The 27,258-nt window shown below is 33.2% G+C and overlaps 1 protein-coding gene and 1 long non-coding RNA gene across 3 annotated transcripts in view; one reads left to right on the top strand and one right to left on the bottom strand.

The window, feature by feature from the left end:
- PCDH17 (protocadherin 17) overlaps positions 1-27,258 on the top strand; it is a 120,943-nt gene that overhangs the window by 16,431 nt on the left and 77,254 nt on the right. Inside the window, exons 2-3 of one of the 2 annotated variants that reach the window (XM_061434436.1) lie at positions 22,735-22,793; positions 22,930-23,099. In XM_061434436.1, coding sequence (XP_061290420.1) covers positions 22,735-22,793; positions 22,930-23,099 — 229 coding nt within the window. Of the gene's footprint in view, positions 1-22,734; positions 22,794-22,926; positions 23,100-27,258 lie in introns of both variants that reach the window. The other variant, XM_061434435.1, reaches the window with a different exon arrangement.
- On the bottom strand, positions 82-22,177 carry LOC133258151 (uncharacterized). Its single transcript, XR_009739831.1, has 3 exons — positions 21,742-22,177; positions 9,321-9,418; positions 82-1,185 (listed from the first exon to the last, which is right to left on the bottom strand). It is a non-coding gene; the product is annotated as an uncharacterized LOC133258151 (long non-coding RNA).

The following is a 27,258-nucleotide window of genomic DNA, read 5'->3' as shown; positions in this document are numbered from 1 at the left end:
CTCCATAAAATGTACTTATTTTCTAAATTAATTTTTAATAAAATGAAATGATAGATAAATGGTAACTAGTAAATTTTGATTAAATTTATTTGTATTTATTGACATCTAATTTTATGAGTTAATAATTTTCATAACAGCCATTTGCAATTTATAAATGGGAGAAGAAAATCACTATGGGCAGTTATCAAATTCATGTAGTAATAACCCAATTTACAAAAACTTTTCTTAAAATTTCAGAATCTATCTTATGTAGGTGATATGATATTTCAGTTCACATGTTTGGGGAACATAAACTACACATTCATGTAAACAATATTTTCCCATTTCAGTAGTGTTGTTTAAAATGCATCCACACTCTTCAGAGTTGTTCAAGCCATATTCATTAATTCAAGAGTAAGTTATGAAATATTTTAAAGAGCTCTTAATTGAAATACTTTACTGCCAATGCAGGAGATATAAGAGATGCAGGTTTAATCCCTGTGTTGGGAAAATCCCTTGGAGTAGGAAATGGCAACCCATTCCACTATTTTTGCCTGGAAAATCCATGGACAGAAGAGCCTGGCAGGTTACAGTCTGTAGGGCTGCAAAGAGTCAGACAGACTAAATGCACACATGCATATACACATTGCTTTTAAACTACTACAGGACTTGATTACTATTTATCTGAATTTTAAATTTTGATGGAAAATTCAGGTCAAACAATAAGGAGGCTTGGTGGAACAAAGGCTTCAAGCAGAATGAGCTTTCACACCATATTACAAATTTAATTATCCTCATTTCACAGAAGAGTCGAGATTCAAAGTGATGGAAAAAAATAATGGAAAGCAACATAGAAATAAACATTTAGGAAGTTCAGAATTCATTGTCAACTCCTATTTATGAAAAACCAAAAGACTTTAATAAAGAGTAAATTAATAGTGTCAAATATTACATCGATTAGCCTATGAATAATAAGTTCTCAATGGGGATATTTATATTCACAATTATATAAATATTATAGTTCAAGTCCATCTGTAAATTCACCCTGGATTATTTGCTATTTGGGAGGAAGAGGGCCCATCAACAGTCAGTGCTGTTCTGTCCAGATGAGCGGTCAAGCTGGATCTTGATTCATGGAACTATTAGATACCAAAGACCCGTGTATCCAGGGCAGACATTCCTCTACACAGTGGATCCAAGCTGGACCTGAAATATTAATATTTCATAATCTGTCTGAATTTTACTTCTTTCCAAAATGTGCTTGTTCTTGAACTATCATACATGCTTTTTTTTTTTTTTTTTAAGAATACAGCTGAGAAATCTTCTGGAAAGGTGACTTCCAAATAATGTTGGTAGAATGTGAATGGTTTGCAAATATACTATTTTTCATGAGTTTAATTTCTTTTCATATAAAACCAAATAATCTAAACACATGTGTCATCTGTTTATAAATTTCTCAAAAAGTTGTTTAAATAACTGAAATATATCATCAAAACACATAATTTGAGTGAAGCAAATGGAAAGAAATTATTGTTTATATTTTATACTGATCTGTTCTAATTTTTTTCTTCCTATCTTTGCCCTCTGGTATCTTTTCTGTGATATCCATTCAGAAAACATATTTTTACGTAGATAGCTTCTACATTTATGTATAACTTAAATATTTTAAAATATGTATATATATTTAAAAGAATATATATATATATATATATATATATATATATATATGCTATGCTAAGTCACTTCAGTCGTGTCCGACTCTGTGTGACCCCCATAGACGGGAGCCCATCAGGCTCCCCCGTCCCTGGGATTCTCCAGGCAAGAATACTGGAGTGGGTTGCCATTTCCTTCTCCAATGCATGAAAGTGAAAAGTGAAAGTGAAGTCGTTCAGTCGTGTCCGGCTCCTAGCAACCCTATGGACTGCAGCGTACCAGGCTCCGCCATCCATGGGACTTTCCAGGCAAGAGTACTGGAGTGGGGTGCCACTGTCTTCTCTGATATATATGTATATATATATGTATATGTGTGTATATAGATTGATGAGACCTTGGTGGTATTTCTCACCAAATTACTACTTAACTGTACAGTTGCCCATCAGTATCTGTGGGGGATATATTCTAGGACACCCTGAATTCCAAAATCTAAAGATGCTCAAGTCCCGTATATAAAATGGTGTAGTAATTACACGTAGCCTACACATATCCTTCCATGTACTTTAAATTATCTCTAGATTACACACAATACCAAAGGCAATGTAAATGCTATGAAAATAGTTGTAAATATAATGTAAGTGCTAGGTTAATAGTTGCAACTTACAGCAAATTCAGGTTTTGCTTTTTGGAACTTACTGGAATTTTTTTCCCCCAAATGCTTTTTGTTTGAGATTGGTTGAATCTGGGAATGTGTGACCTGAGGATATGGAGAGCTGACCATATGTACATTTGGACTTAAGATCATGTAGTTGATTTCACATAGTGGAGCTATACAGGGGTACGTTGAATTTCAGATGGGTTGGATTCAAAGTACTATGTTTGGCATTATTAAAATGCACCTAATAGACAAGATACATTTATTTAGTTAAAACTAAAAAGCTTCTTATTTCCTTTAATCTAAACTTGAGTGTATATTTTAAGAAGTAAAGTGTTGATATTCTTTTTATATAAAAATGATAAAATGAACCTCTCCACATGACTCCCTCATTTTGTTCTTCAGGCAAGAGTGTGCTCTATTGAGATATAGTAGAGAAAGGATTTTCCATCTGCCACTCCTGAAAATAGAATGCTTAGCTTTTTACCTCTTGATAAATCTTCTTTATTTATTTATGACTATGCAAGTCAGAGAAATATACTAACATATCAGTTCCTAACATAAGGAAAGGAAATTTATAGTTAAACTTGGTCAACAAATTCTTTAAAGTTATTTTCATTTGAAATTTCCTGTTAAGCTTCAGTGAACTGCTTTATTTAAATAGTCATCATTTAACTAGAGAAATTTAATCTCCAAGGACACATCTGTTATTTAATGATATTATAGGTTGGGTTTTGTTTGGTGGAAGTGTAGGATGCAAAGGTGCTAGGGGTTGGAAAAGGAAAGGGGCTGTAATTCAGTATACCCAGGTAATATGATATAAATAATTGGAAAATGGAGATATCATTTCAGTTGGTTAATTGTAATAAACCTATTATCTTGTTAGAGGATTAAGGTAGAATCAACATGTTGGGAAATAGATAAAAGGTGCATGAAAGCATTTAAAATTCAATCATTAGGTTTTATTGCACCCATCTGCTCCCAGGAAATATAATTGGAAATTTGATTCATTGACCTTTAGCTGCCATTTTGGATCATAGTTCCAAAGTCTATGTTTTCAAGTTGGATATTTGAAGTTAATTTGATCAGAACCATACTCAGTACATTTTTAACTCAATTACCTTTTTGAACAGAATTTCAAAAAATAAAATCAGGCTTAATGGGCTGGTGTGTATTTGACAATAGCATCAGCATAGTTATTTAATTCTGGATCTGGTTAAAGCAACTAATGTTCAACTTCATTAAGGTTTCTATTAACTGAAAAGACCGGCAAACTTTTTATGTTGCTTTATTCACAAACTCCTACTTCTCATTAATTATTCTCTGGATCTATATTACATTAATTTATAGTTACAACATCCAATTACACGAAAATTACCTACCATGACATATGAAAAAAACAGTATTTAGTATTACAGGTGATTATCCTTAATTTAAAAAAAAAATTGGCACTCCTCAAGCCCCTTATGCCAACATAAATATGATGCTACAGAGCCCTCCTAAAATATTTCTTACACTTCACTCAGAAGAGTGAAATGTAATAAAATTACATGCCTAACAGAAGAAATAATTATGTAAATTGATCATGATTTCTTGTCAGTGTTTGTCAGAGCTCTGTTCACTGAAGTTCATGTAACTTGGAAAAGAATCACGATTAAACAGATGTTTCTTCAGCCTTTGAGATCAAATTTCTGAAATATTTATATAGTGATGAGCCAGATGTACAAAGCTTAACCTTATAATCCCATTTCGCAGCTTTTCCAAATACTTGGAAACTTGTTAAGTATGAAGCTGATTATTTTGGCAGCATAGTTCCATTAATAGGATTCAGATCTCCCTTATTTACAAGCGAGCGCTGTTAATGTAATCTAGTATATTAAATCGACATGGAAACTGAAAAAGAATCCACTTAAGGGTTCACTGACAGGGAAGGGTTTCTCTAAAGCTCTTTTTATTGTTTTTTTTTTTTTTTAATTGACTTCTTTTAGAAAACACATGGTGCAGGTGAATGATGTAAGTGTTTTAGGTACTACACTACTACCACTTTGGTGTGAAGCAACTATAACTGATTTCTCATACGTTTATCATAATCTTGATATATACCATATATGACAATGCATCTGCCCTTTACAAATATTCCCTTCAGCATCATCTCAGTTGCAAGGCCTTGCATGTCATTTGACATATGAAATTATTTTAAATGCACTTATTCTTTTTTTAATGAATAGAGGCAATACAGAGTAATATAATAATGTGTCATGATTTTCATTTTGCTTATTTATTGGTTCTGCAATAATAGATGGAGAACTTATTGTTATGCTTTCAGTTTGAGCTGTTTATTAACCATGCTACTAGGTGCACCATTTCATATTTGTGACGTTCTGTCCTCTCAAGAAAAAAGAGTATCAAGATTCTTAAATCAAATTAGACTAGGAAGAGTTTTATACTTGGTCTTTTTTTTATATTAAGTGCATAGCTATTATCAGCTTTTACCTGACTCTGCTTGAATAATAAACCCATGCTCCTTCAGAGAGAGGAAAAACCTGTTTTTCAAACTATATGTGACCACTCAATTCTCTATTTCATAAAGTAGGAAAAAGGAAATAGACTATCAGTGACTAGAACAATTCTTCTACTTTTTATCTCTCTTGGGATATTTATCTACTTTGCATCTTATATTTACAAAAAATGTGTCTAATGGACCAAAAATAAAGAGACATAATATTCTTAACATTGCTAATCATCAAGGAAAGGCAAATCAAAACCCCTCACTTCACAGCTGTCAGAATGGCTGCCATCAAAAAGAACACAAATAACACGTTTGCAAGAACATGGAGAAAAGGGAACCCTATACACTGTGGATGTGAATGTAAACTGGTGCAGCCATTTACATTTTACTCCATACTATGAAAGGCAGTATGGAGGGTTCACAAAAACTAAGACTAGAACTACTATATGGCCTAGCAATTCCACTCCTGGATATACATCTGCAAAAACATTTTTAAAAAACCCACTAATTTGAAAATATATATACACCCCAGTGTTCCTAGATCATAGCAGCATCATTTAAAATTGCTAAGATATGAAAGCAACCTAAGTGTCTATCAACATATGAATGAATAAAGATGTGTAACATGTATTATATGTATACACAATGGAATACTACTTAGCCATACAAATGAATGAAATTTTGCAATTTGCAGCAACATGGGTGAACTTGGGAGGCATTATACTAAATGAAATAAGTCAGAGAAATATAAACTTTGTATGATAGCACTTATATGTGGAATCTTACAAATATAGCAAACTAGTGAAAATAATAACAACAACAAAAAGAAGCAGATTTGTAGATACAGAGGGCAAATTAGTAGTTACCAGTGGGAAGAGGGTCAAGATAGGGGTGGGAGTACAATCTTCTGGGTGTAAGAGATGTTCAAAGATGTATTACACAAGATGGGAAATAGTGCATTTATTGTAAATGGAAAGTGACCTTTAAAAGTTTTCTTAAAAAATTCTTACAGCTCTAAAAATAATCAAAATTTCTTGGAAAAAAGGAAAATATCTATTTTTACAAGGAGAGGCACCTAGCTATCCTTCATGGTCAAAGATATTAAAAGCTAATTTCCATATTAATTGGCATAGGTCTGAAAACAGATTTTTTTTGAAAAACTAAGTATTTGCAGGTAAACTAGAGAATATTTGTCCAGAAGACCTGGCATGCCCAGAAAATATTCAGATAATGACTTTAAATAAAGTTTCAAGAATAATTACACATTTTAATAAAATAAGTGTGCAAATACTGACCAAAAATCCCATATAGAATTAGGTAACCTATAAAGAAGAATTCTTCAAGGACAATGGATATGTAAATACATGTTGAATAATAAAATCTTTGGACCATTATTTTTCGTGTGTGACATATTAAAAAATAAGTTTCTCTGTTGAGACTGTGCCTCTATATCTGTGTGGTCAAGACCCAGGCACTGCTGGTCAAGTGCCTTTTGGATTTCAACTGCTCTAGAATTGATGCTTTTGAACTGTGGTGTTGGAGAAGACTCTTGAGAGTCCCGTGGACTGCAAGGAGATCCAACCAGTCCATCCTAAATGAAATGAGTCCTGAATATTCATTAGAAGGACTGATGTTGAAGCTGAGACTCCAATACTTTGGCCACCTGATATGCAGAACTGATTCATTTGAAAAGACCCTGATGCTAGGAAAGATTGAAGGCAGGAGGAGAAGGGGACAACAGAGGATGAGATGGTTGGATGGCATTACTCAATCGACATGAGTTTGAGTAAACTCCAGGAGTTGGTGATGGACAGGGAGGCCTGGTGTGCTGCGGTCCATAGGGTCACAAAGAGTTGGACAAGACTGAGCGACTGAACTGAACTGAACTGATCATCAAACTGGGAATTTGTAGTCATCCTCCAGGGACTACGTTTGACCACAGGAAAAGTTACTCCCTTCCTGTTTGATTTTTGGCAAGTCACTAGTCTCCATAAGAAGACAGTTTACTCTTGGGAACAACAACTATTACAAAACCCTGATATTCAAAAATTCAAAGAAATATTAATATGTTTAATTTTGAGTTGTTGTACCAGTCCCTGCTAGGATGGCAATACATGACATACATACACACACACATATGCACACACACACACACACACACAACTAGATTTTTACTGTATAATATTGTAGGCAGCTGTATTTCAATTTTAAAATCTGATATATTCAAAACAATATATTAAAGCTGCTTTTACTCAAATTTATATAATATAGCATAGATATCTTTCTATGTCCATAATGTATTTTCATATAAATTATGGAATTCTTGGCCAATTATGAACATGTTACAATTCATTTAATCTTACTCTCATTGACAGACTCTTTTTTTATCTAAATTAGTTTTTATTTATTTATTTATTGACATATAATTGCTTTACAATGTTGTGTTAGTTCCTGCTGTACAACAAAGTGAGTCAGCTATATGTATACATATGTCTCCCTCTCTTGGGCCTCCCCATGTCACTCTTTTGTCTCACTCTAGGTCACCCCTATCCCCCCAGCTCACTCATGGAGGTCACTGCAGAGCTGAGCTCCTTGGGCTATATAGTCGCTTCCCACTAGATATCGATTTTACACATGGTGTTGTATATGCGTCAGTGCTATTCTCTCAGTTCATTCCACTCTCCCCATATCCACATGATTGGCAGATTCCTTACAGTGAGATTCTATTTTCAAGGCCTTGGCTTTTAAAAGCAAATAAAACTTGCTTTTCAGTCCAGAGCAAGTTGCATAACTTCTTTTTCCCTGTTTTCTTACCAGGTGTAATAATAATATTTGTTACTCATAATGCTGTCATAAGTGTTAAGAATGAAATATGATTGTGCTGAAAAATAATATTAATGATACTAAATTCCAAATAAATATTAACCATATTAGTATTTTTGTTAACAGCAAAAGACAGAAAACATTCTGGAGAAGTTAAACTTTGGGCTTCTAATATGTAGACATATTTCCTGAAAAAACAAAATTTCAGTAGGCCTCAATCCTAGATTATTTATGATTGAGTGAAATCGCTCAGTCGTGTCTGACTCTTTGCGACCCTGTGGACTGTAGCCCCCCAGGCTCCTCCTTCCATGGGATTCTCCAGGCAAGAATACTGGAGTGGGTTGCCATTTCCTTCTCCAAATTTATGATTATAAAAATGTAATTTTACTGGAATGCAAATTTGTTTTACTGTAAATTTCTATTTTGAGCTCTTAAACTAAGAGTGATCACTTTTATTTTAATGTTAGACATTTTAAAATGTGATTGATTTTTGATAGAATTTGTCTTGTGAAAATTTGTTTCTAGATGTCTAAAACTTCTTTAACCACCAAAGTAAACTCTGAAGGGGAGAGATGTTATTAAGTCTTCCTTAGAATTGTGCTTTTTATTCAGGGAGACCTTGTGAGAAATAAAGCTCACACGGGGTAGAAACTGAAGAGAAGTTTCCATGAAAGAATTGTAGGCAATGAACATTAGAAAGTTAGAGACATATGACAGCATCTGATTTCATTTGCACTTCTTTTCATGTGAGAAAATCAAAGCACAGAAATGTTACCACAGCTTGCCAGGAATAGAGAACTAATGTCATCTGACTCAGAGTTTAGGGTGTTTACTCCTACACCAGTTGGGATATCATATTTGACATGCATTTCTATTGAGGTATCTGTAGAGTATGAGAACATCTTATAGCATGAAAATTGCTGCTATGAAGTAGTACAACTTACTTCCTAAACTGCAGGTCAATTTAAAAGATAATTATTGAAGGCTTCCACATAGGTTAAAGCATCTGCTTGGAATGTGGGAGACCCGGGTTCAATCCCTGGGTCGAGAAGATCCCCTGGAGAAGGAAATGGCACCCCACTCCAGTACTCTTGCCTGGAGAATCCCATGGAGGGAGGAGCCTGGTAGGCTACAGTCCATGGGTTCGCAAAGAGTCAGACACGACTGAGCGACTTCACTTTCACTTTCTTTCACTTTCCACATAGTAAACGTCAAACACTCCACTGGAGCCCATGTACAGCATGTTGTCACAGGGTCTCTCAATGGGCAACCAGCAGTAGTGTCAAGAGGCTCTCTACTTGTTCCTAAATACTGAAAATACTTTCAAATTTTGGAGACTCTAGAAGCAGCCCTGGAATCTCATATTTAATCATAGAACTGGCTTTGATTCTTTTATTCTCATCAAAAATTGTCTAGTAGACGTCATTATTTTTATTTGTGTTTGATTTCAGGGCTGACTAATTATAGGAATAAAGCCATTCAAGTGGGTGTGACCTGGTATTAGAAGTCTGTAGAGTGTTGGTTAACAAGCATGCTTAGAATAAAAATAATCTGTGAGATGCATCAGACAATGATAAGTAGAATAGAATAGAAAGAAAGGATAATACACACAAAAGCAAGATGAATCATATAGCACTTGCAGGTTTTTTATTTGAAAGAGTGCAACATTTTGAATCAAAAGAACTTCTTCATACTACTTACTCATTTTGGGACCTCTGGCTAGTCTTTCATGAAGTCCACAGGCATCAGTTTCTCCATCCATAAAACAGAAATAATTATAATAGCACCAGTCAGTCAGGCTGAAAGGAAATAATAGACTTGAAAGAGTTGAAATACTGTGATGACATCAACCTCTAAAATGTAAAGAAAGAAGCACAGGAGACAAAGTTCAGCAAACTGAAGAATTATTTTCTTTGGGAAGGAATGGGTTACTGTTATCCTTAAGAACACTCTAGAAGAACTTACAATACAGTTCAGGAAACTTCATGTGTCTAAGTGAATTTTGCTTTCAAGTGTTCCCATGATGGTACTGTTTCTGCAGTTTTAAATTGTTTGGAATTGAATACAAACATGCTATAAATTACCTAAGGCCTAAATCCACTTAAAAATATGATTCATTTTTCAATCAGATACCTTCTAAATGCATACTCTGTGAGAAAGTCTATGTCTCACAGAGGATGAAAATGACGAGGTTTTTTCTAAATCATGACCTGATGGCTTAGCAGATAAAGAATCCACGTGCAATGTAGGAGACAAAGGAGACACAATTTGATCCATGGGTCAGGAATCCCCTGGAGAAGGGGATGGCTACCTACTCCAGTATTCATGCCTGAAAAATCCCCTGGACAGAAGAGCCAGGTGGACCACAGTCCAAAGGGTTGCAAAGAGTCAGACATGACTAAGCAACTAATCACATATGTGAAAATGCCTCATTACTATTGATATTTTATATACAGAAGTGAGTAGAGTAAAAAATATTAATTATATGTTAAGAACTGAGACTTAGTCTTTCTAAGTCAGGAGCCTGCAACTTTTTTTTATGAAGGGACAGATAGTATCTACTCTAAAGTTCAGGGGCAGTATGGTCTCTGTCACAACTACTCAACTTTGCCATTGAAGGGTGGAAGCAGCCAAAGACAACATATAAGTGAAAGAGCATGGTTGAGTTTCAATAAACTTTATTTTCAAAAACAGAGATTGAGTCCCATAACCACTCAGAGTTCACCAACCAATTTTGTAAGTCATTCCTGTTAATAATATTTCTTATTTTTTTCTATTTGAGTGTCTGTTAAAAAAACTGCACTATTTAGACTTTAAATTATTGTTATTGTAGTCACCAAGTCATGTCTAACTCCTTTGCCACACCGTGGACTGTAGCCTACTAGACTCTTCTGTCCATGGAATTCCCAGGCAAGAATACTGGATTCCGTCGCCATTTCCTTCTCCAGGGGATCTTCCTAACCCAGTGATAGAACCTGAGTTTACTCCTTTGACAGGCAGGTTCTTTACTACTGAGCTACCAGGGAAGCCCAGACTTTAAGTGGTTTCTAACAAAATAAAAATGACTGTTACTTCAAAACTAGATATTTGATATATTGGAAGAATGCTTTCTTATTGTCTCATGAAGTGATTCTCTAGGAAAGGGTACTAGAGAAGAAAAATTCTAAGAATTAAAGTCTTCAAGCAAAAAAAGAATGGGGGGGTGCTTGAATTAGGAATTAAGTGACAACCTGATAAAGAGTAGAGATATTTCATTTCATTTTGTGCTAATGTTTAATTAAAAATATGTTAACGTTAGTAAAGACACTTAACTTTATTTTAATTTCAGGTAAGAACACTAACCTAAAATAGACTATTTCCTTTGACTCATGCATTTTAAATGTGATACTTATTCTTATACTTCAGAGGGAAATGAAAAATATTCTAGTAATCTAATACTCATAAATTTGATTAATAATTAATTTTTCCTCAAATATAGGAATGCCTTTTTCTTTGTAATGTTCATTTCTTTTTTTTTTTTTTTTTGTAATGTTCATTTCTGAGGACAAGTCTTCCAGATTCCTGTATGCTATCTTCTAATTTCCATAATTGTGCTTTCAAATTACTCTTTTGTTTTTAAACCAGAAATTCAAATCCAATGGGTATTTTTTAATTTACATTTTTATATAATTTTTGTTCTTTGGAAGGAATTAGTAAGTTATCTTTAAATCCTTGCAAAATGTTGAGGACTCAGAATTCCTCAAAAGTATACACTAATTACTGTAAAATACATTGTCTAGCTGGTTGGCTGAATCATTACTTAATAAAGAGTTAAAAATTCTCTATGCCTATCGAGTGTTAGAGGAAGGAAATGTGAGAAAGGTGCTACACCATTTAATTTCATCTTGAATTCCTCCTACTTTTTTCTTCTCTTAAGAATTGGAATGTACCTATACAGCCGATGACTTGAAAGGCTGATGCAAAATCATATCAGAAACTGATCTTGTTGATAAATTTTTCTTGCATTTGTGAATATAATCATCATTTTAAAAATAATTGACTGTCAATATTTTGAGGTTCAAGACTGGTGAATTATGCTTACCAAATCATTGGATGCATAAAGTTTTAAATTTTAGTGTATTGTGAAACAATAAACCAATGAAACAGGTAACAGCCATACAGATTGGTTTACTTTTTAGGTTAGTTATTTGCTTTTTAGAAATTTTACCTAGTGATTGACTAAATGTAATACCTTAAATTTGCACTTTAAAAGGTAAGTGTTCAGAAGTGCCTATTTTGACAACTGATAATATATGACTATAATGATGGTAATTATACAGTTAAGCTTACTGTATGCATTATATATTTGATAATAGATGCCATTATTACCTTTTTAGGGCTTCCCTGGTGGCTCAGATGGTAAAGAATCTGTCTGCAATGCAGGATACCTGGGCTTGATCCCTGGATCGGAAATATCCCCTGGAGAAGGGAATGGCAACCCACTCCAGTATTCTTGTCTGGAGAATTCCATAGACAGAGGAGCCTGTCAGGCTACACAGTCCATGGGGTCACAAAGAGTCAGATATGACTGAGTGACTGGAAATATCTAGTCATTAGAATTAAATATAATATTAAGCATATTAAAATAATTTAATATGAAAGTATAAAAAGAAAGGTACAAATGCCCAAAGAGCCATCTTGTTATCAGGGGTAATAGTAGTATTATTTTGTTTAGTGTGTAACAATAATTTTTAAGATCATTTCAAGGCAATTCACATTAATGTCTCATTAAGTTATTTCTGAAAGTATTGGAGGATGAAGAATTATTTTTCTCTATTTCTCAGAGAGGCAGTGCATCAACTGACGGTTCCTGGCAGTCTTTGGCAAGTGTTACTGTTGTACAATGAATTAGGGACATGACAAGTGACCCTATGAAAGTCAGCTGTAGTTTCTCTGTTTAAAAAAAAAAAAAATGTGTACAGTGACTGTATTGTGTCTCCTAGGGCAACTGAAGAGAATGAATAGTAAATATCAATAATACTGTTTTGTAGATCCTAATGTAGGGCAGCATACTGCAAATCTCCAAGTATAGAATAGTGATAATGGTGCTGTGATACCATTTACATGCATTTAGATGCAGTGAGGTAGAGTTTCAAAGCATTTCCATATTAGCTAAGTTAATTGGACTAAAAGCTGGTTTGAATCAAATAATCCAATTTTTTAAAATTTCTATTTGGTTATGAGCAAGTTTCTCAAAATTAATAAAATTAGATTTTAAAGAAATGTATTTTGTAGAAAGACAGCATTCATAGTGATAAGAAGTCAAATAATGTGTCACTAATTTTTCTCCCTCCCTTTTTGTTATTTCTCTTCTTATGTGGAGCATTCTAGAAGTTCAGGCTTATAATGAATTTCTGTTGGTGATGTATATTTGTGTCATTAGTTTTTTGGAGGCCCAATTGCAGAGAATTTAGTTTCAGATATTCCCTCCGGGGGAAAGATTCTTCTATATTCTTCATAGAGATAGAAAAAGAGTACAATAGAAGGAAAGCAGAGGAGAGTTTCTTAAGACTAAATGTCTGATAAAGAGTTAAAAAGTAAACAAAAGAACATCAAACTTCCTCTACTACTTGGAAGAAAAAGGGAACTGCATATTACATAGGGCTGAGATGGAGATGCTTAGCATCCGGAAGAGAATAGATTAATTAGGGATGTTGAAGTTAGCAATCTTTCAGTAAACTGGTTTGGATGCCTTTCCTAAGACATCGACTCATGGCCTAATGTGGTGCGCTTGCCAGTGGAATAGCACAGTTAGCATTTCGTGGATCCTGGTGGCCTCTGGGCTCCAACTTTCAGCAAATATATAAAGAAAATATGCATTTTTCTCTATTTTGTGTGCTTTTCCAGGTAACAAATAGCTCTCATTTTACCTTTTGAGTATTTCAATTTTCTTCTTTCTTGTCAAAGATGACTTTAAGATCACAAATTGCATAATTAAATTCTGGCATACCAGCTATTATTAAAGTTATCAGTGCCGTTTATAAAAGGGTGAACATTTTCAAGAGTTTTTCAGATATAGCCACATCGCTTCAAAAATTCATCTAAGTCATCCGAGTTGAATAGTGGACTTAGAGTTCTCACAGGATATAGCTTGTCCCCCCATTTTTTAATTTAAAGTAATGTTAGTTTTTGCTCAATGTGGTAAGAATTTCTCTTTTTTTTCCCTTGTGCTTTTAGTAATGTAACACAAGTGTGAACCACACTGTATTTGTATAAAATGTATTATTTTGGAAATCATTGATAAATACAGTTATTGCCATACCTCATGCACTTTAGAAATTTCAAAGCCGTAGGTGCTGTCAGATAACTTTATAAGTGGTGGCTTAAAATGTTGTTGCCTACTTCAGCAATGTGTAGAGAACCACACCATATATTCTGTTGAAGGCAGAGCTATCAGAAGCAGTGTCAGTATGAAAAGGCTTAAAGTGAATTATTCACCTCTTAACACTCCCTTGTGTTCAGACTGCTGCAAAGAGAATGCTTGTTATCAATGTGAAAAGCAGTGCCTTTGAATTAAGGGAAAAGTTCAACTTGTTTCATTTTGTTTGCAACCCAGTGGCATCAATACATACTATCAATCTTCTGTCCTTAATTCAAAGGTACTTTTAAAATTTCACTCCCCTGTTCCTCTGAATTAGGAAAACACTGATCATCTAAGTATAACTGAAACTATAACTACACATCCAATTGAACATTCATTTGTGAGAAGTTTTCTCTTAATGATGACTTCAAAGAGTCAAGTACACACTTTCGTTTTTCTTCAATAATTCCAATTCTAGATCAATAACACTAGAATGAAAGCTTTCTTCGTATTTATATTGCAGCCTTTGAAAGAACCTTTTTGTATTTGACATATCTGTCTGCTCTCATATGTTACAAAATTATAAACAGGCTGCTGGCACAGATATATAAAGTTTATTCAGATAAACATAAAACATTTATATTATATACACACATATATGTATATGTGTATAAATATAGTTGGTGAGGTAGATGCTTCTAGAACTTGGTGCAAAATGCTACATCTTTTGTCCCTCATTGTCTAATCTGTTGTCAGTATTGTTTATTGTATCTTTATTTTCAAATATTATAGTTTTGAATTTTAGTTTTAATTTTTCAATTTTAGAACTTTCATTTTCACTCTATTTCTTGTCTTTAGGCCCAAGACGAGGATACTGCAAGAAAGGTTCTTAGGGCTCAAAACTTGAGGCACTTACTCTCAGGGTCATGCTTTTACATTCCTGGTCATTCTTCCAATATTCTAAGAGACTTTAAGGTCCTTGTTGGTTAATTCTGTCATCTTTTTCATGCCAGGGTCTCTTTTTATTGATTGATCTTTCTCCTAGGTATGGTTTATATTTTTCTGGTTTTTTGCATGCCTTGTAATTCTTGATTGAATCTCAGATATTGCAAATTTTACATTGTTTTACATTGTTTTACATTGTTTTACATACATTGAATGCTAGATTTTTATATTGTGCATAATTTGAGCTAAACGAATGCTTGTGGAATGAGTTTACCTACTGAACCTCTGTCCCAAAGGCCTCCTCTTTTGTAAGAAACAGACATAGAAACACAAAATAATATCAAAAAAATGCCAGCAGTTTTTAAACCACTGTCTTCTGTGTTTCCACAACAACGATTCTGGAAATGCCAGAGCTGTTTGGTTTGTCAAAATTGATCTCTCCATAGGAAGTTTCCTGACTGCCTCATGACTCTATAACGGGAAATGTAAGATATTGCTAGTAAATTAGCAGCAAGGTATTGTGTACATATTTATCATATAGTTATTGCACTAATCATAGATTGAGTTCTAGCGTCATTTACTTAAATAGTATCTATGATGGTGAAAATAACTCTAGATAAGGGTCTGCTTTCCTAATGCTCACAATGTTTTTCTCTCTTCCTTTTGTAGGGATACAATTGGAGACTAGTATTCTGATTTTTTCTTAAAATTCTTTTGAAATGAGACTCAAAATGATGAGGATTTTATTTTTCTCATTCCACCGTTTTCTCATTTTCTAGAAATTCGGTGGTGTTTTACAGTTTACTGGACTTTCATCCAGTTATCATCATTTCGAGATTATTACAGTGCTGCTTGTAGGATTAAAAAAATTTAAAAGTGGGAATTCCCTACTGGTCCAGTGGTTAGGATTCTGCACTTCCACTGCAGGGAGCCTGGGTTCAGTTCCTGGTTGGGTAACTAAGGTCATCCTATAAGCTGTGAAGTACAGTCAAAAAATAAAAAGTTAAAAAGTTATAACAGGAAAGCTACTATACAACTAAGAAATTTTCACATATTATCTCATATAAAATATAAAACCACACATTTTAGATCGTCTTATCCTTTGATACTGTCAAAGTTGTAAAATTATTTTGATAATTTTTCATACACTTTGGGGCATCTTAGATGCTAATAATTTCATATTCAGTGTTTTTAGGCTTTACAAAGATTCACTTATTTACAAATATAGAGTGACTTTCATGAGATATTTTCTAAATTAAAAGACTAACCATTTCTAAGGCTGGTTCCTATTCATGATATAGCTACATTTTTTCATGCATTGAAAGGAAAAGCTTCTTTGCCATAAATGCAGTCTGAAATCTTTATTTACTTAAAGTATGTATTTTATGGCTGGGTAAACAAGAACTACACACAATAAAATGATCTTTGAAAAAAATGAAAATTAAGCTAAATAATTCATATTTAAGATGACTGTCTTATAGAGTGTTGCTTGGGTTTGTTAGTGTGGGTATATAGAGTTTTAGATCTCAAATCTCTTTGTAGCCTGTCCAAATAAACATGGGATCTCTACATAGGGTTTTGAAAGTTAACTGTATACATTTTAAAGACAAAGTTCAGAAATACTATTTATTGAGACTATTTAATGAAAACAATTTTAGTTTTATAATTCTCTGTGAGACAGAAGTATCTTCAGTGTGTATGAGATGCAGATGATTACCATATACATTTATATTTAGAATTACCTGTTATTAGCATCCAGTACTTTTTTGAATGTGTGTGTGTGTTTTCATGTATAACTTCATGAAACTAACACCACACAGTCAGCATACTAAGGAGTTCTATCACCCTAAAAAGCTTCCTTATGTTCTGTCTCTATAGTCAATCTTAACCCTGGCATCCACGGATTTATTCTTTGTCATAACAGTTTTTGCTTTTTCCAAAGTCTTATAAATAGAATCATACAATGTACAATTCTTTAGAGATTGGTTTCCTTCACTCAACATGATGCTTTGCAATTCATCCAAGTTGTTGGATCAGTTGTTCATTTTTGTTGTTGTTGTTTATAGTTTTCATTCTATATATATACCACAATCTGTCCACCTGTTGAAAGTTATCTGAGCTGATTCCAGTTTTGGCAAAGAGAGCTCTTGAAAATTGTACAGATATCTGTGTGATCATAGTTTTCATTTATTTAAGGTAAATATCAAGTTATTGGGTTAATTTTGGTCTTTTCTTTCCCCTATGGATCATATTTTTATTATGTCAAAGAATTCTACCTAACACCAGGTCACATAGATTTTCTGCAGTGTTTTCTTCTTAAGTTTTATATTTTCATTTAGATCTGTGATCAATTTCAAGTTTTTAAAGTTTTTTTGTTTTGTTTTAATAAGTTTTTTATTTCTATTGAATTGCCTTTTGCAACCTGGTAGAAAATCAGTTGAATATATCTGTTGGTTACTTCTGAATAGTCTCCTCTGTCACATTGATCTATGTGTCTTTTCCATTGACAATACTACACTGTCTTCATTAGTGTAGCTTCATAGTATCTCTTAAAATAGGGTAATGTGATTCCTTCAAATTTAATCTTTTTTTTTCAAAAATATTTTGAATATTATAGTTCTTTTTGTTTTAAATTCTAGAATCCTCTTGTCTGTAGCTACAGAAAGTCATGCAAAGAATATGAATGGAATTATATTACATGTATAGATTATTTGAGGAACATTGATATTTTGACTATGTTGAATTTTTAATCCATAAACATGATATCTTTCCATTTATTTAGGCCTTCTTTGACTTATTCCATCACTTTTTGTAATTTGCAATGTACAGATTCTGTACTTGTTTTTATTTTTGTAAATTATCTGTTTAAGTATTTGATTCTCAGGAAAATATTATAAATCTATTGCTTCAGATATTTAAGTTTCCAAATAGTTCATTGCTATAATATAGAAATATGATTAATTTTTGTGTGGTGACCTTGAATATGGCAACATTGCTTAATTTATTTGTTGGTTTTGAGAAGTTTTATTTATTTTCATCTGTCTTGATTCTTATTTTCTGCTTGAGCAATACTATTACCTGAGTATACAACAACACTGTAAGAAAATTTTTTCTTCCTTTTCCAATTTGTGTGTCCTTCTTTCTTGCTTTATTGACCATACTATGGCTTTCGTGCATTGGAGAAGGAAATGGCAACCCACTCCAGTGTTCTTGCCTGGAGAATCCCAGGGACAGGGGAGCCTGGTGGGCTGCCGTCTATGGGGTCGCACAGAGTCGGACACAACTGAAGCGACTTAGCAGCAGCAGCAGCAGCATGGCTTTCGTGCAGTGGTGAATAGAAGTGGTGAATGATTTCAGTCTTTCAAGTGTGATGTTTGTATGTTCAAGTTGCTAAGTCATGTTCAATTCATCGCAGCCCTGTGAGGTGCAGCATGCCAGGCTTCCCTATCCTCCACTATCTAAAATTCATGTCTATTGTGTCTGTGGTGGTATCTGACCATCTCATCTTCTGCTGCCCCCTTCTCCTGTTGTCTGCAATCTTTCCTGTCATCAGGGTCTTTCCCAATGAGTCAGTTCTTCATATCAGGTGGCCAAAGTCTTGGAGCTTCAGCTTCAGCATCAGTCCTTCAATGAATATTCAGGGTTGATTTCTTTTAGGATTGACTGGTTTGATTTCCTTGCAGTCCAAGGGACTCTCAGGAGTCTTCTGTAGCACCTCAATTCAAAAGCATCAATTCTTCAGTGCTCAACCTTTGTGGTCCAACTCTCACATCCATACATGACTACTGGAAAAACCATAGCTTTAACTAGACGGACCTTTGTCAGCAAAGTGATGTTTTTGCTCTTTAATATGCTGTCTAGGTTTCTCACAGTCGTGTTAGTTATACTCTTTTTTGATAGATGCTGTTTATACAACTGAAGAAGTTTGTTTCTATTCCTGTTTGCTGAGAATTTTTATCATTAATAGATGTTAAGTTGTGTCAAATGTTGGACATATTTTTAAAATTTCCATTTGTATGCTTCTAATAGTTAAAAAAAATCTATTTTGACTCCTTTTGCTATTTTCAGCTCAACTTTTTTATGTACATCTAAGTGGTCATATCAAATTAATCTACTTCCACAAATAAAAAGTTTTCCCAGTTTCAGGCAACATGGTTCAGCTTTAGTAGGTGCTTTCTTTTCTTTATTCAGAGATACTAATTTTTAAAATTGGTATTTTATAGATTTATTTTTAGAGTTCTAGATGAGCAAGTAGTAGAAAATAGTATATCTTAGGAATAGTTAATTACCACCTACTGCTAATAAAATTATGATTTCAAGTATCATTTATAATTTACTACAATTTGCTGAGCACTAGAAGAGAATGCATAAAGGGAAATATCAAAGAAACCATTTGTATCATACAGACTTTATCTACTTTGTTTGTTTACTTGATTTTTTGTTTGTTTATGTTTTCTATAAAAAAGAATATAAAGAATATCTAAACTTTTATCTTCATCAAAAATCAATACAACAAACCAAAAAAATGAAATTAGGATAGTCAAGCAGTTTCATAAATTAGTTTAGATTTGTTTTAAGTAATCATTCTGAGCAAATGATCATTGAAAAAAAAGTACCAAATATTTGCCATTTTATTTCTGAGTGAAATAGTTTAAAATGATCATCATATCCTACAGTTTAATTCAAAATGTTTACTTTAGAACTTTTCTGTTACTACTCATCAATTCTATGGATCCATTTTTTAACAATAAACAAATTATAAGCTTTAAAAATAAATGGTAAAACTTGCTGTGTTCAAGTTGCATTTGAAGGGAAAACATTCTAGTGATTCACTTTTATGGAAAAGAATGAAGTTTTCAAGAGTTAAATATATTCATAATTTAATTACTCTGCTGAGACCTGAAAGTCTATGTCTTTGACTTCAAATTTTACTTTCTTTCTAGACTTAAAATTTAAGAATTTTAAATGTACAATGTGGAACTCAATTTTTAGAATACACTGTTGGAAAATAGCTAAAAGCCCTTCTATTTCTACATTTAGCAGTTGATATATATGGCTTTTTGTCTGTTTTTTGTTTTACTCTGTAAATACTGTTATTTTGTATTCGGATTATTTTTAATGAGTTTTCAGATACCCTTGGAAACTGGATAATGAAAATGTTATTTTCTACATTAAAATCAGTGTGGTTTTTATAGTGCATTAGTCATAAGTTTGTTAAAGGCTAAATGGCTATTTCATTATAGTAATTATAAACACACACTATCTCTCACATTCCTACCTATTTTAATGGAAAAATGCAGACAGACATTATTAGTCAACTTCTGATACTCTGCTACTATTAAGTTTCAGACTTCTAAAATTGTACTTTGTGAAATTCCATAATAATAAGCCAACATTTTTTTGCTTTTTTTTAAACTACTCTCATTTCTTCTCCTGTATGTATCTTTCTATTTTACTCTTCCTCCTCTCTCTATTTTCCTCTTGCCTTTCTCCCTGCCTTTATTTTTTTCTCTTTCTTTCCTTTCCAAAATTCTTTCTTTTCTGACTGTCTGTTGTTTGTTTTTATTTTCATCAAAACAATATTTGGTAGCATTACCATTGCCCAGTGGTCACAAACACTCTGAGACATACATAGAAACATACAAAGACACGTTTGCACACACACTAGCACATAATTTAAAATAACCCTTCACTTACTTAGAAAATGTATTTTATTTCTTAGTTTAAGTCTCTTATTAGAATTGCTTAGAACGTTGATATTATGCAAACATTTTTAGTTACTGTCTCTATTACATCAGGGGAAGAAAAGTTTTCCTAGTCTATCTCCCTGTGTCTAACTGAATAGGGATCCATATTATATGAAGTTCCACATAACCATAGCCATTAACATTACAAGATTAGCTGTAATAGCCCTGATATAGCAAACATCAGGGTTTTCCACTTTCCACTTTACATTTTACTCTTTCCGTAATGGGCTTCCCCGGTGGCTGAGTGGTAAAGAATCTGCCTATAATATAGGAGACACAGGAAACCCAGGAGATGTGGGTTTGATCGCTGGATCAGGAAGATCCCCTGAAGAAGGAAATGGCAACCCACTCCAATATTCTTGCCTGGAATCCCATGGACAAAACAGCCTGACTGGCTATGGTCCATAAGGTCACACACAGTCAGACAGAACTGGGCACACACTCTCCCTAATACCCTGGATTCTGTTTCTGATCTAAATACTCAGGCTTAGCTTTTAGCTGACAGCAATAATGGGTTGATTCATGTTTTCAGCCAATTAAAAAAAAAATGAACTAGATGATTTTAAGTTTATATGTGGAGTTTCTAAGAAATTTTAGTTTTTAAAATTGCAAAATTCTTTTGCAAACAGTTTTGCTCTCGGTGTTGGTTTCCATTACTACTTTAATGGAAGATATTTATCTTTTAAAGATGGATAGGTAGTTATGGAAACAATTAAGGTGCTTCACAGAATCTGGAAATTTGTAAAACATATTAATAAAATATATCTGCTACCAACTACTAGTTAAAATAGATTAGGAGTGAGAAATTAATCTACCTTGTTTACCGTTGTCTTTGCATTTATCTTGACAAAGGTCATTAGAACCACAATAAGAAACAGATTAAGAAATTTGTGGAAGTTTTTCCTGTCCCCCAACTTCTAGCAGACAGTGAACCTTAGAGAATACTTTAAGCTATTACTCTCAACATTTTTTTCCATTAATAGTTTAAAAAGCCAAATAAATTATTAACATGGGACAAGAAAAGAGTCTTATTAGTTTAAATTAGCCTTATTTATAAGGAAAACACATATTGCTCTACATTAAGCCTTACCTTGGGTCCTCTGCTTCATGAATTATGCGCTTCTGTGTCACGGATACTTGCACGCTTGATGATCTTGTAGGAACCCATAGCTGCTTCAGAGCACAATGGTGTGATATGAAGTGAGGCAGAAAACAGGAGAACCTTTGTCGCTGAGTCAGCTGCAAGAAGAAGTAATGTGTATGAATGTACAGTATAGGGAGATCTATGAAAGATCTACTCTCTTTCTCCCAAAAGACTCTGTTCCATGGTACAAGGAGAATTCAGTTCTATTTGGCAGACCTCCATGTCAGTTTGGAAGCAGTAAAAACAACCACAAAAACAAGTCTCATTTCTCAGTGTCTTTAATTCTCCATGTTTTAAGTAACATTTTAATTCTCATTTTTATTTCACTTTATTCTAATAATCAAGAGCTAACACCCCTCTCCCTTGTATTGAGTACAATTTCCAGTGTAAGGATGCAGCTAAGTATGAATTACAGAGATGAGTCCAGTCATAGGTGCTATGCTTGTGTTTGTCACTGGTACAATTTGAAGGAAAGGCTCTATATCTCTTAATTGAGGCGGGGATGACTTTAATACATCAAGGAGGGCAAAGAACCCCAGCAGATGATGCAAATTTGTTTCAAAATGAGTATTATTAAATAATTCATGTTTTTAATATGGAGAAATTAGGTCATTTTTCCACTCCTCCCACAAATGTTCAATCTTAATATCTAAGTAATGAAACAACACAGAGAATGTTATCTATCCTGGTACTAACAGAGAATGCCAGTTATGACAGGCTCATTGTTTACTTTAACAGGTAATTTATGGACTGGAATCATTTAATTGTTCTGAGTACATAATTACATGTCAGCAATTTCCAATTTAATTAAAATGTACAAATCTGAAGATTAAGGGAATTTTTGAATTATTAATCATTTTTCCACTAGGAAATCTTGTTGCTCTGCAGGAGATTTGTCCAGTGTACAACTATACGTATTTTTTTCCTTCTTTTTCGCAGACAGACAATTTTCCCGCAGAGCCCAATTACATGGGCAGCAGGCAGCAGTTTGTTCAAAGGTAAGGCCTATTAAATAACTTTCTCGGCTTCCCCATTTGCATTCGTGTCAAAATTGCTTTGCAAGAGTCTACACTTCAGGTTCAAACTTGTAGAGACAATACTTTCTCTTCTTTTTCTTTATATGTATTTCAGTAGCTCCACGTTTAAGGACCCAGAAAGAGCCAGCCTGAGAGACAGTGGGCACGGGGACAGTGATCAGGCTGACAGTGACCAAGACACTAACAAAGGCTCCTGCTGTGACATGTCTGTTAGGGAGGCGCTCAAGATGAAAACGACTTCAACTAAAAGCCAACCACTTGAACAAGGTGAGTGAAGCCTTCCAATGCTTACCAAGTATAAAGCTTAAGCAATATTAAACCTCAGAATACTAGTTGTAGTTTATCACCTTGGAATGGAGCTTTTATAATATAGCAAAATAAACATCAATACTTCAGTAACCACAGAAAAATGAAGTTCATGGATTCTGAAGTTCATGGAAGCCTGAAATCTTCCTAAAATGAGAACTTTTCCAAAGTCACTAGATTATACTTATTTTTATGAACATTTACTAACCTTTGCTGTTTTGCATTTTAGTAAAGGAAAATATGATATATGTTAACTAGATATGCACATTTTAATATATTAATATAAAGATTAAATGAATAAATTTAACATATTTAGGTGAAATGAAAACTTGATTGAAATTGTATAGCTCTTAGCAGGGTTGGTATTATTTTTAGTGTGGGTTTTAGCTCCAAAGTCATTTTTCAAGAGTCAAATAACAGCTAAGCCAGAGTTCTGGCTCCTTCTTTTGATTTATATCTAAGTCTTCCTGGATATCAAATAAACATGAACTTGTTTACTCTGATAGAGGTAAAAAAGAAATGCTTCTTCATGTATACATATGTCTTTTCTAAAAGTCTAACTTCAATTTATTAGCTTGATATGTCTTTTTATTAATTGTGATATTTTTATTGTTTTAAACACAGTACAATGTTTATTAATGACTCACCCAAAGAGAATTAAGCTACTCTTTTGTATAAGACTTAGATGTTGTGAAAAAGCTTTTTTATATCTAATTATAAAAAGTAAAAAGAACTGTTGCATAAGTTGAATTTCAGAGTTAGAAATGCATATTATATTAGTTAATATTAGTTTTCAAAATATTGATGATATGCAAGTATGTTTGATATTTAAGTTTTGAGGAGCTATATTTAAACTATTTGAACTTATTTATTCTTCTAAGTCATTTAATGATAGATGATTCATAGAATGTAAATTTTTGCCTCTAGTGTAATCTCTCCTATCACATATACATCAGCAGATAGAATGCTTTTTATTTATCTAATCATGTTGAAATTTCAATTCAAATATGCACATACACACATATATATACATTCAATACAGAAATTAATTAATATATATATTTAAGTTTCTGCAATCAATATAATTATGCTGGCCTTATTTTAAGAATGACCCTCTCCAAAGCCTTGTTTTCTAAGTAATAAATGCCAGATATATTGTAGCAAGTTTTTGCATAACAAGGCAATATTGTTTTAAAAATTACTTTAAACAAAAGTTATTTGAATACTTACCTAATATTTGCAGTTCTTGCAAATTTGAATGATTATTTGATGTGACATATGTGGTCTTTATGGGTTTGACTGTACAAAATCATATAAATATTTTAGGCACATTTTAGGTAATGAATTTTTGGACTTTGGTATGTGAATACACAGCCTAACAGACTCGTCTACGTCTGTGATAAAGTGGTTTGCATGTAATCCATTGGCTACTATTTGTAAAGCTTCATAGAGTAAGTAAAGCATTTACATTTACTGTCATATCTTCATGAGAAAATTTGTTAATTAAAACCAGGCTGTTGCTCACTGCAACTACTGCTAAGTCACTTCAGTTGTGTCCGACTCTGTGTGACCCCATAGACGGCAGCCCACCAGGCTCCCCCGACCCTGGGATTCTTCAGGCAAGAACACTGGAGTGGGTTGCCATTTCCTTCTCTAATGCATGAAAATGAAAAGTGAAAGGGAAGTCGCTCAGTCGTGTCCGACCCTCAGCGATCCCATGGACTGCAGCCTACCAGGCTCCTCTGTCCACGGGATTTTCCAGGCAAGAGTACTAGAGTGGGGTGCCATTGCCTTCTCCCCTGATGCTCACTATGAACTTCTTAATTCCTTTCCATACACTGAATGAGCAATGTAATTGATAAGAATGAAAAAAAAAAACCCTATAAGTAAAGGACATTTATGTCTGAAAATGTAGTTTATATTGAAAATCTGTTATTTTTTCCTATTTTGGTATCAAAAAGTAATATCTTAGAAGGGTAGCTATTAAAAGAACATATAGTTGATGTATATTTTAATTAATATTACACATAAAATAGCTTCTAGTCTACGAGTAAGAATGCCAATAGAGATGTCTCCTGTAAAAAAAGTAGTTTTCATGTATTAACAAACATGAGAAAATTATGAATCCGAAGGCCACACTGGATAATCTCTGAATTACATAGGAGACTTGACTTGTACTTTAAAACATGATTTTTGAAGGATTAACTAAGAGTATTTGATTGATTGATGGATTTGGCTCATTAATTCATTTATTTAATAAATATCTATTAGATGCTTTCAATAGTAAGGAAAATTAGATACTTTTGGGACATCAGAAATAAATTTGATTTGGATCCTGCCTTCAAGAAACTGTTGGAGAAGGAAATGGCAACCCACTCCAGTATTCTTGTCTGGAAAATCCCACGGACAGGGGAGCCTGGCAGGTTATAGTCCATGGGGTCGCAAAAGAGTCGAACACAACTGACCGACTTCACACTTCAAGAAACTGTATGTAACTGTGGTAGAGATGGGAGACTCTCTCTGTGTCTCTCTCTCCTATCTCCTCTCTCATTTACCTGTATCTCTTGTCTCCCTACCTAACTCTCTATCTACCTCCAATCTGTCTTTTTCTGTCCATCACCTAGACCATCTTTTTGGCTCCCTGGCTCCCTTCCATTATGTTTTGTCTTTTTCCTATCTATGTATCTTATGTATACATCTATCTACCTACCTATCTAGATGCAGAGGAGGCTAGTATCTGTTGTTTTTACTACTTACCATAAACTATGCTAACTTCATTTTAACATTAGCTTATTTAACCTGAAAACTCTAAAATAGCTAGCATTTGTATCTTACATATAAAAAAACTGAGCTTATGGGGAACTTGTTAACTTGCAGAGCAGGTTGGAATTTTATCTTAGATCTAGATATGACCAAAATTTATATCTTTTCTATAGAACTTTATCTCCAAATAGTCAAATTTACTCAAATATACATTCTGATTCATTGCTATGACTAGATATCAAGTAAACATTGAAGGTTAAGTTAAAACTTGAGTTCATGTATATGAACCTTGGGGGAAAATATCAAAATGACTTATATGCATTGAATTATTAGTGGCTAAAACATAATATTCTTTTTGGTATTCATTGCATTTATAAATAGATGAATATAGTTCCTCTCACATTTATAGATGTTAAGAAACTTTGTCAGTGTTCCATGCTGTAAGTAGTGAAGTCAGCATCAGAAATAAAATAGCATGCCTCCAGGGTTTGTCCTCTTAGCCAATGCTTTATACTATTCATATAATGAATGGTTTACTCAGAAAAGTAAATAAATAAATAGCAATCAGCCATTGTCTTGGTCATTGTAACTCTGTTAATTTATTTGAAAAGCATCATAAGCGCCAATGCTAAATTAATTTAATGTACACCTATAAAGAGTAATTTCTTTTACAGATGAAAGAAGATGACAGCAGTATTCAAATAATTATCTCATGTCCAAGTTTCATATGTTAAACACTAATTTTTAATATCTTAAAAAAATCTCATAAAAATAGAAATAAATTTCCTTTAAAACAAAAAGGAAACAAAAAGAAACCTATTTATCACTTTTGCTCATTCTAAAATATTTATGGTAGTGTCTTAATAGTTTTTAAAAAGTTGTAGCATGTTATATTTCATATTTTTATATTAATTTAGTTGGCTTCTTTCCTTGTTTAAATTATCTCTATTAAGAAAAATAATGTTCTATTTCTAAATTAAAATACTATTTTAACTTAGAAATTAAAATCAATTTAAAAAATAATCTTCATATTTTCAATGGACATTTTCTATGCTAATAATAATTTCCCTTTGCAAAAGGTTAGTACATTTGAAATTTTATTTCATTAACTCAACTGTTGCTATTTTATTTTCTCTTTTGTACCATTAGATTTTTTCTATTTGTTTTATTCCTGTTATTTGTGTACTTTTGCTACCATCAGTTTAAGCATCCCAGATATACAGCATTAGTATGTGTTGCCCATTATTTTAGAAAAAAAAATTTGAAAGGATTCAGTAGCTAACTGATGGTATGCACTATAGCTGAAGATAGCTTTAAGGATTTTATGTTAATAAACCCTCTAATAGAAATAAGTTAT

This window comes from Bos javanicus, chromosome 12, assembly GCF_032452875.1.
Source record: "Bos javanicus breed banteng chromosome 12, ARS-OSU_banteng_1.0, whole genome shotgun sequence".
In the NCBI taxonomy this organism is placed as follows: Eukaryota; Metazoa; Chordata; class Mammalia; order Artiodactyla; family Bovidae; genus Bos; species Bos javanicus.
The sequence above is the reverse complement of the archived record's forward strand: the minus strand, read 5'-3'. Positions and strand labels throughout refer to the sequence as shown.